The following is a 17,797-nucleotide window of genomic DNA, read 5'->3' on the forward strand; positions in this document are numbered from 1 at the left end:
AGAGGTTTTATTTTGACTGTTTTCATCAATCTTTATCCCACTTTTGGGAGAATTAAACCTATATGGAGGCTGTCAGAGGAACGGATCTAGCGTATTGATTACATATCGGTGTCGTACTATAAAAATGTGAACGTGTGTGAGGTCCCGGACTATAACAGGAAATGAGGAGAGAGTCAGTGTGCCTTTTTTTTGGGGCAAAAAAAAAAAAAAAAAACACTCAGCGGCAGCTCTGTGTCCTGCTAATGTCTGTCTGGTTGTTTGGAGCAAAAATAAAAATAAAAACGCATTCTCTCAAAACTAACGGTAAACCACATGAGAAAGCAACTTGTTGTTAATATTGAGCTCCAATGATGTTTACATATTGCATATGTATATAAGATTTTCGCAGAAAATGGTGCTAGATTTGTCATGTCATTACACATGCTTATTGGCGATTCTGCCTTACCTCACAACAAGAAGATATTTGGTTTGATTCCGAGTGATTGTGTCTCTATACGTGTAAATAATAGTAAATGGTTGCATGTCACTGTATGATGCATGAATGAGTGAGTGATTGAATGGTAGTATGTCTCAGGCGACCGGTCCAGGGTGAAACCTGCCCGTCGACCAATGACAGCTGGGACCAGCTCCAGTAACTCAGCGACCCCAAGTGAATGAATGAATGAATGAATGAATGAATATTCATTATTGATGTATTAAAGGGTTGATAATTGATTGCAAATTTAGATCAACTCCCCAAATGTGCATTGCACTCAGTTGTGTCTGCTGGAAGGAACAGTCTGGAAAGACAAGGAAACATCCAGGGTTGAGACTGAAGGGTCCGTCAGTAACTCTACTACAGTCATTATGGGAATACGAAGGACTCTGCTTCCGGTTTTATATCAGTGAATGGATGTCAGTGTCACTGCTGTGCTGAAAGAAGCAGCTTGATCTCAGTTGGAACAAAGCTGAAACCACCCCGAAGCACAACAGTGGAAGGCTGTGAGATTGTTTGCCAGCCGCCCATTTTGGTGAGAGGTGGCGATGGTGGTATTTCACAAACTGGTTCAGATAGAGTGGATCCTCAGAGTCACTCCTGGTCAGGCTGCCAGCAGGAGAACAGAGGGAGCTACTGTCAGGGAGCACACACACACACACACACACACACACACACACAAGCCGTAGTGAGTGAGGGAAGGGCGACATGTGACTGAATGGCAGGTCCGTAGGTGGACTTGACACTGACCCTGGATCAGCTGCTCTGTGACAGCTTGAACACATAGTTTACTCCATATCAGTGAGACCTGACTTTTCTAATGAACCTAATTTGATAATCAGAATATCAGATCAGATCAGAATATCAGATCATTCCAGATCTGATCATCAGATCTGGAATGTCATCTGGGTCTTTCAGTGGTTTTTGTACCTCCACTCCAAGAAATGCAATGATAGGCCAAATAACAATGTATCTTTTAAAATGCAGATTTTTTTTTCCTTGGATGTAGACCACATTTAATTACATTTGGATAATAAGGTTCTGTTTGGAAGCGAGGAGGATGGACAGGATCAGGGATGAGTTCATCAGAGGGACAGTGCATGTTAGATGTTCTGGGGAACATAGTCAGAGTAAGATGGTTTGGACATGGGCAGAGGAGCTTGGTGGTATAGGCCACAAGGAATTAAAAGTAATCTTCCGGGTGTTTCATTTTGAAAAATTGCCACTTGTCCCTGTGCCTCACTCCTGTACTTGTCAACTCAGTTGTAGAAATGAGCCAATGATGAGACATCAGGAGAGTCTCAGGGTAATGAGACTCAAAGTGTTTATTGTCACATGTACAGTGTAGAAACATGTTTCCTTGTACAGTGAAATTCCTACTTTGCTGTCTGCAGTGTATTGGGATATGTGTCATTAGAAATATGATTATTGATATGAATCTAAACATTGTAATTAACAGTTACAGCGCAATAAGACATTTGAGTGCAGCTTGGTGAGCAACTCATAAAGTGTAGGTGCAAGGATGAGCGCAATTTGATTTCAATTCAAGTGGCAGTAGACTTTACATGTGCAAGGGGAAGAATGAGTGTCAGTAATAAGAATACCGCATTTAAAAGATAAAATCACGAGTCCTACTTAAATTGCAGGCTCATTGCAACAGGTGATCCACATGCTGCACATTTGCTTTGCATATTATGCTTTTACCGGCTAATCACTAACTAATGGAGCCGTGAAACTCTCAAAACTACTTTGTCCACAGAGAGACCAAGCACACACTTCATTAACCGTGGAACACTAACGTCGGGTGACTTTCACCCACACAATTCTTGTCATGCAATTTTCATTGTGTTGCCATTGTCTGAGTTTTATGGGTTCTTGGGTATCTTCAGGCAGCTCATTGATGTTATTAATTGTATGTTTGTTTCCCTCCTCCCATCATCTATACATTGATGAAAACTGTATTTTATCCAGGATATTGTATTGGGTAAAATACAGTGATGGTGATTAGTGATGGAGTTAAGTATTTTAACGTTAGTGTTCTAGGGCTAAAAGACAAGCCCTTTAAAAAAAAACAAAAAAAAAACATGAATATGAAGGACAAAAGCACTTATTGAGGACCAAAACAAGATTGCAAAGTAGACTGGACATAAGGAGCACACTGCATGTGTCACCGTCAACCATCGGTGCATGATGTTGCAGGGAAACAAGCTCAGGGCTCCCACTGATTCTGTATTACGGTGACTAGACATTGGTGGGATAATCGTTTAATAGCTGTTAAAAGTGCATAATTTAAGGTGTAGAGGTTACATCTATTTACTTTTTTGTTTTAAAGCCACAAAAAAGTGGCGGGCCACTGGGTTAGATGGCGGAGATGGCAAAGACAGTACATGGCAGGAGAGGACCTTGCACGTACTTACCACTCCGCGCCAACAGGGGGCGCTAAAGTGGCGGGTAGAAACCGGAAACCCGGCATGCGGTGTGTCTCGTTGTTGCAGCGACGACAAAATACACAAGCGAGGTGGTGGATAGGAGCTGCTGTGGAACTGCATTGATAAAATTGGGATAACAACGATGGCTCTCGAATCACGAATCACACAGGAGGAAATAAAGAAGGAACCAGAGAAGCCGATCGACCGTGAGAAGGTGCAGCGTTATCTCCCGAGCAGCGGGAACTTTGTTTTCCCTGCTAGCATAAAGCTAACACGATCCTCCGGGGCGTTGAATGAGCACGATGAACAGCGGCTTCGATTCCTTAGACAAGAATCGACATTTGGCATTGTTCTTACATATTCGTTGACACCTTTGTCCGTTTATCGCTTTAGAAATACGTCTCTGGGTAAAGAGCGGACTTCATCAAAAAATACGCCGGTTGGAACGTAGCAAGTGAAGCGTCCTGCGAGCGAGCTAGCTAGCTATCTAGCTAGGTAGCTAGTCAGTCATAGGTGCTCGATTGCTTTTGAATTGAATGATATTTCCAGTTCCTTAATCCAAGTGTCCAGTTAAGTGCAGAACAAACCAACGGAAAAAACGGTGCATTTATTACTTAATTTTTCCATGTTTTGGCACACACCTTGTTGGACGTATTTTGATAATCAGACTGTTCTGAAGTCACTTTACCAAACAGCCTTCGAGTGAGCCAAATGTAGGGACCTAAATTACTACACCGGTTTTCACAAATACTCGTGCAAGTTTACGAATAAAATATTCGCTCAAACTATAATGCACATACCCTAAATGCTACAGTATTATAGTAGATTCCGGACAGGTAATACTGTACTTATGAACAATATTGCAAAGCCAATTCAGTTGCCCATTGCAGTGCGAATTCATCCCAGTATCTCATATGATTGTCTTTGGGTTTCATTTTTGCCACAGACCTGCCCCCTTCTTCTGCGTGTGTTCACCACCAACAATGGCCGTCATCACAGAGCCGATGAATTCGCCCGGGGCAATGTTCCCTCCAGTGAACTGCAGATATACACATGGTAAGATTGAAAATGGTTACATGTTTTAAAGAAGGGAAAAAAAAACTTATTTCAATGTAATCTCTCCCCAAGAATTACTGTCCATTTGCATGTCTTTAATTTTCATACTTTCATCCTCAGAAATATCCCAACACTTTCAGGCTAGTGGAAAAGTGGGAGTGACACCACTTATGCCTTACACACTGATTTTTGACCAATCACACAAAATAGTTTCTAAACACTCAAAACGGTCTGCCCAGCTGATGTGGTGAAAACAAGCTGTGATAGCTCTAAAACGGGGGCTTCACATACAAAATTCTCTTTTTGTGGTGCATGTAGGAGCCTTACAACAGTGTCATGACCCTGTCCTTGGGTTTAAGGAGCAGCCTAAGGTTTGATATGAACTGAAAGGGTGAACTAATGAGCGCAATATTAGATTGCTAGAATGCTGTTATGAAAAATATTTAAATGTTTATTTAAGACAACAAATTAGACACAGCTTATAGCATTTGTAGTTGTGTTTGTCTTTAAGGAAAGGCAATGGCTGTTCTTATCTAAAGGCCCACTTTTCTTCTCTCTGCTTGTATGACAATTCCTTTTGTATACAGAAAAAAAGACCAATAGTTTGTCTTATGCCAGAGTTGGAGTTGATTCTTTCAGTATATTCCATGTTAAGGTATCCAGTAAGTAACACATTTGGAAGCTGTTGCAAAAATATTTTGTGTGAAAACTACAACACTGTGTAGGAATGGTTCAAAAAATGTGGGAAACGAATGCAAGATCCCAAGTTCTCCTGAAAGAGTGTCATGAATTGGCTCCGTATTTATCCTCATCACTTGATGTGTTTCAGGATGGATGCTACTCTGAAGGAACTAACCAGCCTAGTAAAGGAAGTGTATCCAGAGGCGAGAAAAAAGGGCACTCACTTCAGCTTTGCCATTGTCTTCCCAGATCCCCGGGGGAAAGTGTACCGGTTGGTATCACAACTACAGTTCTCGCTTCTACTGCCTCAAAAAATTTGCAAACTGAAAACCTGCCCCTTTTTTAATTTCTACAGGTTGAAAGATATCGGCAGCACTGTGTCCGGCAGGAAGGGGGCAGATGACTCCATGACGCTGCAGTCGCAGCGCTTCCAGATTGGAGACTATCTAGATATAGCTATTACACCACCCAACAGAGCTCCCCCCCTCAGCGCACGCATGAGACCTTTCTGAACGTGAAACACGCATTTTCAAACACCAGTATCTATGAACCTACAATTGTGAGCCCCCCTTTTATTTTTTTTTTCTCTTGCAGTCGGAGTGGTTTTGTAAAATGTGACATGTAATAAAATTATCATCTTTTCACAATATTATCCACTCTCTGTCGTATCTGCAGTTTGTGTTCAATTTTGTGAGAGAATTTTGAATTGGGGCAGTGCTTCTCCATTTTCTGACATGGCGTCCCTAGGAAGAAGAAAAAGTTTTGCACCCTCCTCCGCCCACTCTACTGCCTAGAGAGCAGCATTTTGTCTATAAAATTGTTATATGTACACCTCTGCATAACATTGTATCCTTATTAACATTAAGTAAAAGAAAAAAGAATGAACGATAGATCAACTTGCAACAAAGAATATCTTTAACATAGTTTTTTAGTCTATAATAGAAAACACTTTGTGTATCAATGTGCCTGAAATTAAAAAAAAAAAAAATCAAATCTTATTTTGTCTATAAACAGTTTTTGATAGACTTGAACCATTTGATACTGAAGAATAAAATCGATGAATAATAAATTCAAATTGATCAGCGCCTTTTAACTTTAACTATATAAAACACTTCAACCTACAAAACAAAAATGAAATAAACTACTTGTGCAGAATTATTTTTCTCCCACCGTGGTCACAGTGAAGCCACTCACTCCATATGCTTCGTCATTCTACCTCGTCCTTGCTTTCAGCTGACTTCTTATCATCCCTGTTAAATATTTCCCATGGTGTCTCTTGAAGGTTTGTTCATTGCACTTCATATCTCCTGCCCTGTGCTGTGTGCGCATGCTCTGTGCAAAAAAAACAAAAAAAAACCAAATAAAAAACCCTACATCATAGAGCTAACAGTCTGTACACAATGACAGCTAGAGCACCACTGCCAACTACTGTGGATGTGCAATTACACTTTTTTTTCTAGTATAGCAAAAATACTCATGTTCCCTGGGGTCACACTATTTCAGAAGCAATGAATTAGGGAATTTTTGATGCACACTACTCAGTTTGACTGCTCTTCAACAGTGTCAACATAGTTGTAAAGGCAAATTAAAAGTAAATTCAGCTTTAGTAGTTAGTTGGACAGGTGGAGGCTGTGAAAACTATGTCGTGGTACTCCATATTACTATTTTGTATTTAGTCCTTCGACACACATACCGTTAGTCGTCACTTCCAAACTTTTATTTTGACAACCGGAAGTTGTAGTGTTTCCGCGCATGCGCTGCGGCAACACTGGCGTGCAGCTGAAAGAGCAGCCGACTGCTAGCCGAAAGAAAGCTGTTCTCAATCACATTGCAATGTTTCGGCGAAAACTCACCGCTCTAGATTATCACAACCCAACCGGATTCGACTGTAAAGGTAAGAAAAGATTAATCACGTTTAGGGAAATTGTTAAATTGCAATGCCGCCGGATACACGCTGTCACTGGAGCTGCCACGCAATGCCGAACTCCATTGAGAAAACAGCCGTTTTTAGCTGTCTTTGTAGACTACCGTGCTATTTGAATACGGTTAAAAATACTACTGCATAACATCACTATAATTCTCATCTTAGCATCTATTACATGCAATTCAATTGCATTTTTTCGATCTTTGTAATCGACAAATTTGACTAGCAGTGTGTTCCAGACAGAAATAATGGTGATTTATATTTAGGGATCATTGCATATAATTTAATTTCAGGCTATGTTTTAACAATCAGAGTCAGTTATACAGTGAGTGAGCAAATGGGGGTTGTAACGATATTGTAGAAAATATTCAAATGTTATATCAGTGCCGTCTGCCATTTTATCTGGAGTTACTCATTCAGACGTTGGCTTTACGTGAAGCCTATAAATTCCCATCAAAAGAAGTCAAAGTTGGTTGTTTTGGTTGTTTCCTTAGGATCTGATCATTCACTGTCATATCTGATGTAAAATTAGCTATTCTACCCTGAAATTTCTGTGACCGGTTTAATTATTTATACATTTCTATCAGGCAAGGAACCTGGACATCAACCTTTTATTGTGGGTAATAGTTGGTCAGGTCAGATAGATGAAATAAGAGGATGACTAATGTCCAACATGCCATCCAGGAATGCCTCAAAGCTTTTCTGGCCTCTTCTGGGTGTATAATTCCTACAGTCACGAGCATCCAGGCTGTCATCTGAATTATGGTCTGTTGTTATTTCATTTGTTGACTCTACGAACAAACTCTACTGGGTAAAATGTGTTTAAGTTGTCAGTGAAAAAAATAATCCTGGAATAAAGACGGAGTCGTTCTCCGATTTCAAGAAAGTTGGCAATATTCAGCAGAAGACACACGAGATGCTTCTTCCATCAGGTCACACAGCAGCTGTCCGATACCCTGTGGGTTCAAGCACATTCAGTTGTGATGGCACTATTTCTAAGTTATCCAAAGCAATTGAAAAAGCAATTGTATTGCTTTCATGGGGTCAAACACACACATGCAAAGTATATTTCAGTCTAATTTCGTCTTGTAATGTTATTCCACGTGGCATGTCAGTTTGATCAAATCAAACCATTTCATGTATCTGTGGAATGTTGCACTTTAACTTCTCATTATGTTGACTTTTAATCAGATTTCATATTAGGTTCAATTTATTTATTTTAAGTCAAATTCAAAGTCTGTCCGAGGACTTTCTGATGTTAAAATTAGCCGGTCATTGGATTTGTTTTTCAAGTCTGCTACCAATTATGTATACCAAGAAATAAGTAGATGTAAATTAAATCAGACTTTTAAACTTTTTAGCATGGCTTCAAACTCTGAAATTTCAGTATACGCTCGGCTACGGTTAAAATGCTTTTAATAATCCTGTGTGTGTGTGTGTGTGTGTGTGTGTGTGTGTGTGCAGATGAGACACAGTTCAGGAACTGCATCGTTTGGCTGGAGGATCAGAAGATTCGGCATTACAAGATAGAAGACAGAGGCAACCTCAGAAACATCCCCAGCTCGGACTGGCCCAAAGCCTACCAGAAGGTCATATTCTTCTGTCCCCGCTAATCTTTCCCAAAATGTTTGTGAAGATAGTGGAATTTTCTGTCCAATTGTATAGTCGATGTCGGTGCTGAGATAATGTCACACGTGTTTTGAAGGTATGTTTGTGCATCCGTGTGCAGTACCTGCAGGACCTGAACTGCCCCTTCGGGACAGAGGAGCGGCAGGAGGCGATGGACTGGCTCTTGGGCCTGGCTGTGCGATATGAATACGGCGACAACGGTACGACGGGATCGTCTCAGCCCGTGGTGTAGTAATGATGCTCGCCAGTAGATGGAGACAGTATAAATGGAAAACATTTTTCCGGCGAAGCAGCTCATCAGGCCTCTCCTGCTTAACAAATCTATGTGTCACCTCTCAAAGAAACAAGGCTACACTTACCATAAACTCTCAATGTGGATATGGAGTCTTCAGCAGATGCATAACCTGCTGGGAGATTGATACACAAAAGTCATTAACGTGTTTTTGTGTTCAGTGGAGAAGTACCGGAACTGCCAGCTGCTGGACTCCTCCAGCAACAGCGGCAAAGCAGTGGACCCCCTGGTCAACCTGGACAGTAAGTGACATGCATCCGACCGTCCCTGCCGACGTCCTGTCAGAGGTGGAAGATGCCGACATGTGTATGTGTGTGTTCTTATTTAAAGGCAACTCGCCGGATTTCAAAGCCGGAGTGATGGCGCTGGCCAACATCCTCAAGATCCAGCGGCACGACGACTACCTGGTGATGCTGAAGGTCTCGTGACATATTTCAAGTGGAATTCATTTTGTTGCGACTGTTGCGATTGGTTGGCGCTCAGCCTGACGGTTACTTCTGGACTTTGCAGGCCATTCGGATCCTCATCCAGGAGAGGCTTTCTCCAGAAGCCATCGCCAAAGCCAGCAAGAGTCCAGAGGTAAACTGAGGAAATTGCAAATTGCCATAACGCAACTTTTCTCAAAGCCCCGCGGCCTCAGTTGCGTTCTCTCCGTCTTTCCAGGGCATCCCGGTCACTTTAGACAAGCACATCTTGGGTTTCGACACGGGGGGTGAGTCCTGCTCCTTCTGAAAAGCAGCGCAAAAACCCCAAATTAAGAAAGCGCGACCTTCGCGAGTCCAAAACTTTGCCCGGTAAGCCGAGTCGTTGTCTCCCTTCAGATGCGACCCTCAACGAGGCGGCGCAGATCCTGCGTCTGTTACACATCGAGGAGCTGAGGGAGCTTCAGACCAAGATCAACGAGGCCATTGTTGCTGTGCAGGCCATCATCGCCGACCCCAAGACCGACCACAGGCTGGGCAAAGTCGGCAGATGAGAGCAGATCAGAAGAGGAGGAAGGAAGGGAGTGTCTGAACCGCAGGAGTTTTAAGTTGATTTCTGAGAGGAAGATTGTTGCATCTGCGTCGGACAAAAGTGTGTATTGTTTTCGTTGGAGGCGTGAGACCAGGCCGTGTTCAGAGGGAGCGGAGGCCAAGTTTCCAGCTGATTTTTTTTTTTTTCTTTTTTTTTTAATTCTGTACATTGGTGTTGGCCGCGTTTCATTGTTTAGAAAATGATGTCTTCAATACCATCAGGTGTGGATTCTTTCTCGGCCGCCGAAGCAAGCGTCTCTCAGAGGAAACTTGTCCGGAACTGCTGAGAGTCACATTTTTTTGTGTTTCCTGTTTAGCTTGAGACAAAATTGTACAGGGGGAAAAAAAAAAAAAAACTGCGAGGGACATTGAAAAGAATGTCCTAAATCACAAGTACTAAAATCACATTTTATTGTTATAAATATCACATCTTATAAAAAGATTTGGAAGTAGTAGTAGTAAAAAAAAAAAAAAAAAACGAAAACAACAAAAAACCAAATGTAATATCATTTGTCAGGTGTGAGTTACAGATTAGTAGTGCAGACGAAATACGGGCCCGGCTGTAGCTGCAGGGTGGGAGAGACAGTTCCAGTAATCTAATTATAACCATTATGCAACAGACAGCGATCTCCTGTTGGCTATCCGTAACGCCGCTTGCATAAATAAAAATACAGATTTTCGAGTGTCCATGAAACACGGTGACGTTTCTTCTCCTGCTCGTTGCAGTGGTTTCTGGGATTTCAGTGAACTGACCACCAATTCATTACGTGGTAGTAGAAAAAGAAGGATCTGTATGCGGTTGAAAACACAAAACATCTTGGGTTTGGTTTAACGCTTTCCCTGTTATCGTCCCTGGCACCGACAAGGTGTCACAACGCCATTGCATTGTTCTTTGGCTCTGATTGCTAGAAAAATAAAAACTTAGAAATAAAAACAAAATACAGTAGAAAAAAAAAAAACTAAATGAGGTATAAAACAAATTTACAAAACATTTATTTGGGGATTATACTTTTTTTTTTTTTTTAAGGTGGAATAATGGGATGGGGTTAGGGTCGTAATTTAGCTCTGACAGGTGATCTGAATGCAGGAAGCCATTTTGCCCCCCCCCCCACCTTGAGGAGTGTCCTTTAGCGGAAGGATCCTGGGGGGAGTCAGGGGTTCTTGTTCAGGTGGTCCCATCCTGTCCCGCTGCCGTCCGTTCAGGAGTCACCGCAGAACTTTAGCACCAAAAGGACCCTGTGGCTGCCTTGCTGTCGCTAGTGGCTCCCTGGTGGAAACAAGAGTCAAAAGGTCAGCGTTTGGCTTCCTTCTTGAATCCAAATACGATGGGATCAGAGGTGTCGCGGTGGAAAAGCGGCCTAATGAAAGGACAAACACGTTGTACATCCTGGGGAACAAAAAAAAAAAAAGAAAGACCCGCACTTAACATCTTACAGTGACGGAGAGCCTATTTCGTCATCGCTAACAGCTTTTGAAGCCGCTCGCTAGCAGCTCCCAAACCCATGTGTGGGGGGGGGGGGGGGGGGGGGGTACCTTAAGGCTTGTCATCAGGGCTCAGAATGACACGATGTTCTGGTCTTTGAAGCTTTCATTAGAGAGCCAGAAGACGTGCAAGACGTGACATTTTTACAGCAACACAAAAAACAGGATGGTCGGGAGTTTCAGACACGTTTGGGGAATCAGAATTGTGTTACATGTGTACTAAACCTGGCCTGAAAGGAAGATTTTTGACAGTGACATCTGCCTGGGTGCCACTTTAGGGATTATCCTGTGTTTAGTGGCGCACTTTGTACTTAAAAAGGTGTCAAATACACGGGTGTAGAGAGACATCTGCTGTCTTCAACATGTTAAGCCTAACCCCCCCCCCCCCCCCCCCCCACACACACACACACAAATACAGGTATGGGATCACACACAGCTGGATAATCATTATTCTTTGGTCTTAACTACACGCGGGTTAAAAATGTAGGGTCGCGTAAAGCCATGTAATCATCCTTGTTTATTTGATGAGTGTGTGTGTGTGAAGTCAGCACACAGACACACACATGGGTGTGTGGCAGGGGTCTAGGGCAGCTGTGTGATGGCTGTTCCCGGGCGATGAAATATAAAACTGTATGTCTGCAGGCAACAAAGACTTATTTGTGCATGAATCACACTTGTTGGTGGTGTCCTGACGTCCAGAAACAAACAGTCCGGTCATGTTTACAGTCATGCTCTCCTTTTACACGCCCTTGAAACGTGTTGATTTAATCCAGACTGTCTGTAAATGTTGACGAGTGAGCGTTTTTGAGCAGCAGAATGGTTTCATGCCAAGAGAGGACTGCAGATGCAGTGTTTGCCTAATACAGAGGACAGAGAAGGCTACATGGTGCCTTTGCAGATCTGTAAAAAGCATACAACAGGGTGCTCGGAAAAGAACTGTGGCTGAGGAAGTCTGGAGCAGCAGAGGAGTGTGTTAAGACAGTAGTGAGGTGGGATGGAAGTGGAGGTGCAACAAGGATCAACTCTGAGCCCCTTCTTGTTTGCAGTGGTGATGGATAGTAAGGAGAGCAGCAAACGGGTGAAGGAGAATCTAGAGCAGGGGTCTCAGACTTGCGGCTCTCGGGACGATATTTTGTTTTATTTTGGGATATTTTTTTTATTTTTGCCAAAAATCAAATCTTTGTGTTAGTGCGGCCCACATGTTTTTTCCTCACTTTTCCTCCTGGTGTCTTATAAAGTGGGTTTCACAAAACAGACGGGCAAGGAAAAAATGAAAAAGTAACTTTGCAATTTTTTTTTTTGCTTCAAAATTTGAAAACAAAATCATTTTTTGATGAAAGAACATCTAGTGACATTGTTAAAGCGATCTTTTCTTATTTCCAAAAAAAAAAAAAACACCACAAAAATGATAGCAAAAAAACAACGGACAAAATCAAAAGATTGATTTAATAACCAGAATAGCCACCATTAGCCTTGTAAACATTATACCTCCTCTTACACATGACAATCAATTTTCTGAAAATTCTAGTGGCAAATTTGCTCTTTTAACACAATATTTGTAGGGTGTAATTTCATCAATTATTTTTTAATTATTCATTTTTAATATTAATTTGTCATGTATTTTTTAGAGGAACAGTTCATTACATATGAAGATTTTTATAATTTACCTTTTTACCTCCTTTACACCAAAACGAAGGAAAAATGTGGACTTAGTGTTACTTCTAGGTAATGACTTTACTGGTTCAGCCCCCAGACCAAAATGTGTTTGACATCCCTGATCTAGAGAGATGGTGGTATGACTGGAAATTCAGACTCAGCATCAGCCAGAATGAGCAGAAAGGCGAAGAAGACAGTTGTGAGAGCATCCATGGCGTCAAGTTTGGAGACACTGAGCCGAAAATAGGAGGCAAAGCTGAAGGAGATGAAGACCCTCTGGGTCAGGCTGAACAAGCACTCACTTGATTTTGGGATGAATCAAGATTTGGATCTTCTTTAACATGTCTCAGTAAAGATTCTTGAAGTGTATCTCAGAGGGGGATCCAGGTCCCTGTAAGCATTTGTCTAAAACCGTTTTAAGGAAGGTCAAGGAGGATGTGATCTTTTCTCATGTCTGGGAGTTTGGGACTGACACTTGGACAGGGCGAAGAGTTTCCAGCGCGTCAGCTGGTAAGCTGGGAAATTGTTTTGGACATTTTTCAAGATGATCTCATACCTTTAAGGGAGAAATCCCATCGGCGCAGATGTTAGATCTTTGCACTGGCTCTTTTGGAGCTGATTGCGAATAACTTCTTTCGGTCTTAAAATGCCATTGGCTCGCCTTCCACAAACTCAGCCTTTTAATTCAGAAGATTAGTTCCAGCCCATCCAGCTACTCCCAATGAAGCTTACACTTTGCGTTACCATGACCTCAAATAATCTTTAGATGCTTGAAGCATTTAAGGCCGCGTTTGGCCGGTGCAGACATTATCTAAAATGTTTTATTATCCAAAACCCCTTTGGCGCATTAGTTTTTTGCAGTTTCTAGAATCTTTGAAAGAACCAGGTCGTTTCTTGGTACATCCAGACAGCAGAGGGACCAGGGTCTGGGAACCTCAGCTCCTAGGACCATCTTAGTTCCTACTCCTAGGCAGGATCACTCATGTGACGTCGGTACTTGGTGATTGGTGGAACTAATAAGCCACGTCCAGTACCAGATACCTCTTACAGACTGCGGAGAACCATATTCAAAAACCATCGAGGTCATTGGTCAGTTGCTTTCTTATAAGATGGACAGAACCAGTGAAAAATTGAGCGATGAAAAGGTCCAAGCTCTTCAAGCCTTCTATGGTTGGGGCTTGCAGCGGAACATCAATATTTTGGTCAAAACAAGTCTGTAGTTTGCTAACGGGGTTCTTCACATGGCAAAGCAGCGTAGAGAAGATAAAAACACTTCAACCCATCCTATAGCCCGTGGTTATTAGCCCATGAACTCTGCGGCAGCTTCCACCTCCATGTTGCCCATGTCGTCTTTGGTGTTTTGTTTTTGAGTCTGCGGCTTAAAGTGCAAATTGCAGATGCTGGTGTCATTCCGATCCCTACCGTGGTCCCTTAGAACCTGTGGAAATGCAAAACTAAAGGCTTCCTCTGGAGGAAGCAACCTCCTGGAACCAAATTTGACGCTAACACTTCAAAGAACTAAGTTCCCAGAACTTTTCTGCCAGAAGGTGGCCATCATGAAGTCATGACACGATCGAGAAAACAATGATCACTCGCAGGACATCGGAGACGTGTCCTCATCAGACACGATCCAAGATCTTGCAAAGGGAGACAAGAATTCGGTGAATTGATCACATCGTCCCGGTGGGGCGACCGATATTTCTCAGGAACATCGAAGTAACCCGTCGTAGACTGCGGCATCAAGGTGCGGTGCGGAAACATCGCCAACGAGAACAACAACAGCGAGTGCCTTCAGAGGGCGGGAGAGGGTCACATTCTGTATCTGCTCACATTAATGGACCGCAGATGGGGAATCCAGGATGTCGAGGAGGCGACGGTCTGACCTGACGGTCTGCAAGGACCCTGAGGTTTCCTGTAATTTCTATAAACACTCGCACCCATTGTCAGCCGGGTGTCAGGTCGACCGCGTGTTCCGCCTCCGGGGGTTGAGGTGACATCTGGCTGGGGTTGACGGTTGCGGTGACGTCACCGTATGCGAAACGCCAAGCTTGCTGCTCGTAACACCTTGGACGCGGTGTGTCCATTCAACCCAAAAGGATGTTTATCGATGTATGCTCAGGAAGGTAACCGCTTTCTTTGAAGTCGCAATGCTTACCAGATAGCATGATGCTGGTATCAGAAGCACCTTGACTCACGAGTGCTCAAACTTATGGGTTTTCCCAAGATACGAGCTGCCGCTCAGTGAATTTTTTTTGCTTTGTGATCCGAGCCGAGATCTGAGTTAGGAGTGAGCGGGATGAACATTTGACACCGACGTAGCTGTAGCCGTCCTCGGTGTTTCAAAACAGCCCACCGCCCGATAGCCGAGAGAAAATCGTGGAAAAACACGAGCGAGGTATGTGTGTTTTGGACTTGTCCATGAGGAGATGGAGAAGTTGTGGTCGGTGAGATACCGTGACGGAGAGCATCACCTTTTAGAAGGCAGGAGATATTCCCATCACGTCGACAGAAGATGTAATAGAAAAAGAGTCAAAGTCGGTCGTGGACAGTTTGATCATTTTCAACCGGCATTAACTCTGTGACTAAATGAAGTTTGGCCATCTTTACCAAAGTGTGCAAATGACATTAAGCAATAATTGTAGCAATAAGTGATTGGCATGAAGTGCGGTCTTTATGTTTTCTTCTAGTATGTGTTATTTTTTATACTTTATCTGTTATTTCCAAAGTATTTTTCTTTAATTTGCAAATACATTATGTTGGACTGGGGCAGATTAATTGCATTTCAATTCATTTTAAGGGGGAAATATAATTTGAAATGCAAACAAATTGAGTTATGAGCTCCGTCTCCGAACCAATGTAACTCCTAAGTCAAGGTTCATGAGTACAAATTAATACGTAATAGTCCAGCTAAATGTAGCATATGAAAGATACAATAGAAATGCAGACATTACCAGGACTACGTCTTTGTACAAATTGTTGTTCTGGTTGTTAAAGTCGTTAGCTCACCTGAAAGACAGCGGGACGTTGCTATAGCAATGCCATAGAGGTGAGAACGCTGGTCCGGCAGGTATTCGTCAGTGAACTGGCTGGTGTCTTTGTTCACAGTGATCACGCCGTCCCTAAACAGGACACAGCAAAAAAGCAGCGAGACGGACTTGAGTGTGATCAGCGACGACGGCTACCAACCGATCATTCCGATGGTTGTCGATCGGAAACGGACGGACAGGATGGTGCATTCCCACCTCCTCCAGTCGGTGTAGTAGAAGTGGTTGCCGTAGTAAACCATGCTGAAAGGGTAGTTGAGTCCTGGGTTTATGACTCGTCGCCCCGAACCATCTGGGAGGATGCATTCCAAACGCTTTGTGCCTTTGCAGAGGTGAAAGATGGGTTAATGGAGACGACGGGCCTCCGAAAGCAGGTGGAAGCGGAGTGGTGCATTCGTGACAGGTGAACGGACACTTCCGCGGCTACGAGTAATCATAGTCATTGTGGAAACAAGGGTAGAAGAAGAGGAAGCCATACTGCCTTGTTAACAAGGCAGAGGAAATAATGACGATCACAATAATGACGGAGAAGAAGGAATGGGTCGCTCGTGGACAACGAGTAACCCGTTGAAGGTGAACCACTGGACTTTTCTGTCAGGCTCTGACGGAAGGAGCAGGAGGGGTCAAGGTCACCCTGAAGAAGACTTTGGAAATATAGTTCCTGCAAAATCATTTTTCAAGCTTTGCCTTCATTTCCAAAGAAATTCATTTTCAAAAGGTCAACTCTTCAAGACTTCATTTGTCAGAGAGAGTTGTGAGGTACTTCTTCTTCTTCTCCGTTAGGCAGCTGCCTTGAGGGAGCCAATCATCTTCTTCCACAGAATTTTCTCCTCTGCATCCTCTTCTCTCACACCCCTTAAACTTCCTGTCCTCTTTCACTCCATCCGTAAATCTCCCCTCTGGTCTTTCTCAAGACCTCCTGTCTGGCGGCTCCAATCTCACCATCCTTTTGCCCAGATCTCCACCATCACTCCACCTTCATCTCCAGATCATCCAAAATGTGCTGCCCCACTGATGGACTCATCTTCTCCATCACCCTTGGCTTCCTCAACTCTTCTCCACCTCCGGGCCCTTAGTACTTTAAATCCTCCACCTTTCACCGTTCTCCTCTCATCCAACCACATGTGTCCTGTCTTCCTGTGGCTCACCTTCAATCCTCTCCTCTCTAAGCCGCATCCCCACCTCTCTGGATGTTCCTCCACCTTGTCCCCACCCTCACTACACAAAACAGTGTCATCTGCAAACCTCATAGTACCACGGAGATTCCTATCTAACCTCATCCACCAACCTGACCAGTCACCATTGGTTCTGTTCCTCGTGGATAAAGATCGAAATTATTCATCCAGAATTCGTTTCACGACTGAATTTTGATTACAGGTTATTCCTAATGTTACTTGAAGACGATCATCCCCTCTGTCCTGTGGGTGGAGGTCGACCCTTAGGAGAGCAGCTCACCTGCATCGGCCCAGCAGATTTGTCCGGAGGAGGAATCGTAGGTTAGGGCGTTTGGCAAGCCGATGCCGTCGGACACCACCACCCTCCTGTTCTGCCCGTCCACTGTGGAGCACTCGATTTTGGGAGCCTCTCGGTTCCAGTCCGTCCAGTACAGAGATCTGCAGAGCCACAGGACCAAGAGATGGGAAAAGGAGTTCCATGGTGTCCCATTTTGCGCTGGAACACTAACAGGCTAATGCAATGCATGACAACAAGAAGAATGCATGCAATCACACACACACACACACACACACATCTGTCTTTTCCTGATGAGGTCATGGTCAGACTACACTGTGCACGTGTGACCTTTCACCCAAACTCTGCAGAACATCCTTGGGAGTCCTTCAGTTTGAGTAGATCAGGATCCATTGACCAAGGCTGCAAGTACCATTAGATGAATATGTGTGTGTGTGTGTGTGTGTGTGATGAAATACACAATGTTTCGTGGTTTGCAACAATAAAAAAAAAAACTATACAAACATGGATGACAAAATGGCTGTGGGCGAAGTGTGTGTGTGTGGTCTGCTTTTCATCTGGAGATGATGGTGCACAGATGATGTTGGACTGTCCGCTGGGAACTACAGGTAATATACACCACATGAGCAATCACACACACAAACAC

General features: G+C 43.3%; 3 protein-coding genes across 3 annotated transcripts in view; 2 read left to right on the forward strand and 1 right to left on the reverse strand.

Annotated features, from left to right (window-relative positions):
* The first annotated feature begins 2,941 nt into the window (after window positions 1-2,941).
* sap18 (Sin3A associated protein 18) lies at window positions 2,942-5,290 on the forward strand. The gene is made up of 4 exons (XM_086147962.1): window positions 2,942-3,118; window positions 3,851-3,960; window positions 4,790-4,912; window positions 4,997-5,290. Exons 1-4 carry the CDS (start codon window positions 3,047-3,049, stop codon window positions 5,151-5,153), a joined length of 462 nt encoding a protein of 153 aa, XP_086004088.1. The 5' UTR covers window positions 2,942-3,046; the 3' UTR covers window positions 5,154-5,290.
* A 1,099-nt stretch (window positions 5,291-6,389) lies between these two features.
* rtraf (RNA transcription, translation and transport factor) lies at window positions 6,390-10,184 on the forward strand. Its single transcript, XM_086147964.1, has 8 exons — window positions 6,390-6,535; window positions 8,030-8,154; window positions 8,295-8,394; window positions 8,648-8,728; window positions 8,817-8,905; window positions 8,997-9,065; window positions 9,150-9,198; window positions 9,308-10,184. Exons 1-8 carry the CDS (start codon window positions 6,394-6,396, stop codon window positions 9,460-9,462), a joined length of 810 nt encoding a protein of 269 aa, XP_086004090.1. The 5' UTR covers window positions 6,390-6,393; the 3' UTR covers window positions 9,463-10,184.
* nid2a (nidogen 2a (osteonidogen)) overlaps window positions 9,959-17,797 on the reverse strand; it is a 44,386-nt gene continuing 36,547 nt past the window's right edge. Inside the window, exons 43-46 of the mRNA XM_086147963.1 lie at window positions 17,137-17,294; window positions 15,880-16,003; window positions 15,644-15,756; window positions 9,959-10,766 (exon numbers count right to left, since the gene is read on the reverse strand). Coding sequence (XP_086004089.1) covers window positions 10,756-10,766; window positions 15,644-15,756; window positions 15,880-16,003; window positions 17,137-17,294 — 406 coding nt within the window. The 3' untranslated portion in view covers window positions 9,959-10,755. The remainder of the gene's footprint in view (window positions 10,767-15,643; window positions 15,757-15,879; window positions 16,004-17,136; window positions 17,295-17,797) is intronic.

Source organism: Fistularia commersonii, chromosome 6 (assembly GCF_037954325.1).
Source record: "Fistularia commersonii isolate RoL2024-O1a breed Wild chromosome 6, RoL_Fcom_v1.0, whole genome shotgun sequence".
Lineage (NCBI taxonomy): Eukaryota > Metazoa > Chordata > Actinopteri > Syngnathiformes > Fistulariidae > Fistularia > Fistularia commersonii.

What these genes read in the sequence shown, in the direction of transcription:
- sap18 (XM_086147962.1), top strand. Translation starts at nt 3,047, where the DNA reads ATGGCTCTCGAATCACGAATCACACAGGAGGAAATAAAGAAGGAACCA. An exon ending in GAACTGCAGATATACACATG is followed by an intron (nt 3,961 to 4,789) that starts GTAAGATTGAAA and finishes GATGTGTTTCAG; the next exon opens with GATGGATGCTACTCTGAAGG. An exon ending in CCCCGGGGGAAAGTGTACCG is followed by an intron (nt 4,913 to 4,996) that starts GTTGGTATCACA and finishes TAATTTCTACAG; the next exon opens with GTTGAAAGATATCGGCAGCA.
- rtraf (XM_086147964.1), top strand. Translation starts at nt 6,394, where the DNA reads ATGCGCTGCGGCAACACTGGCGTGCAGCTGAAAGAGCAGCCGACTGCT. An exon ending in ATATGAATACGGCGACAACG is followed by an intron (nt 8,395 to 8,647) that starts GTACGACGGGAT and finishes TTTTGTGTTCAG; the next exon opens with TGGAGAAGTACCGGAACTGC. An exon ending in AAGCCAGCAAGAGTCCAGAG is followed by an intron (nt 9,066 to 9,149) that starts GTAAACTGAGGA and finishes CCGTCTTTCCAG; the next exon opens with GGCATCCCGGTCACTTTAGA.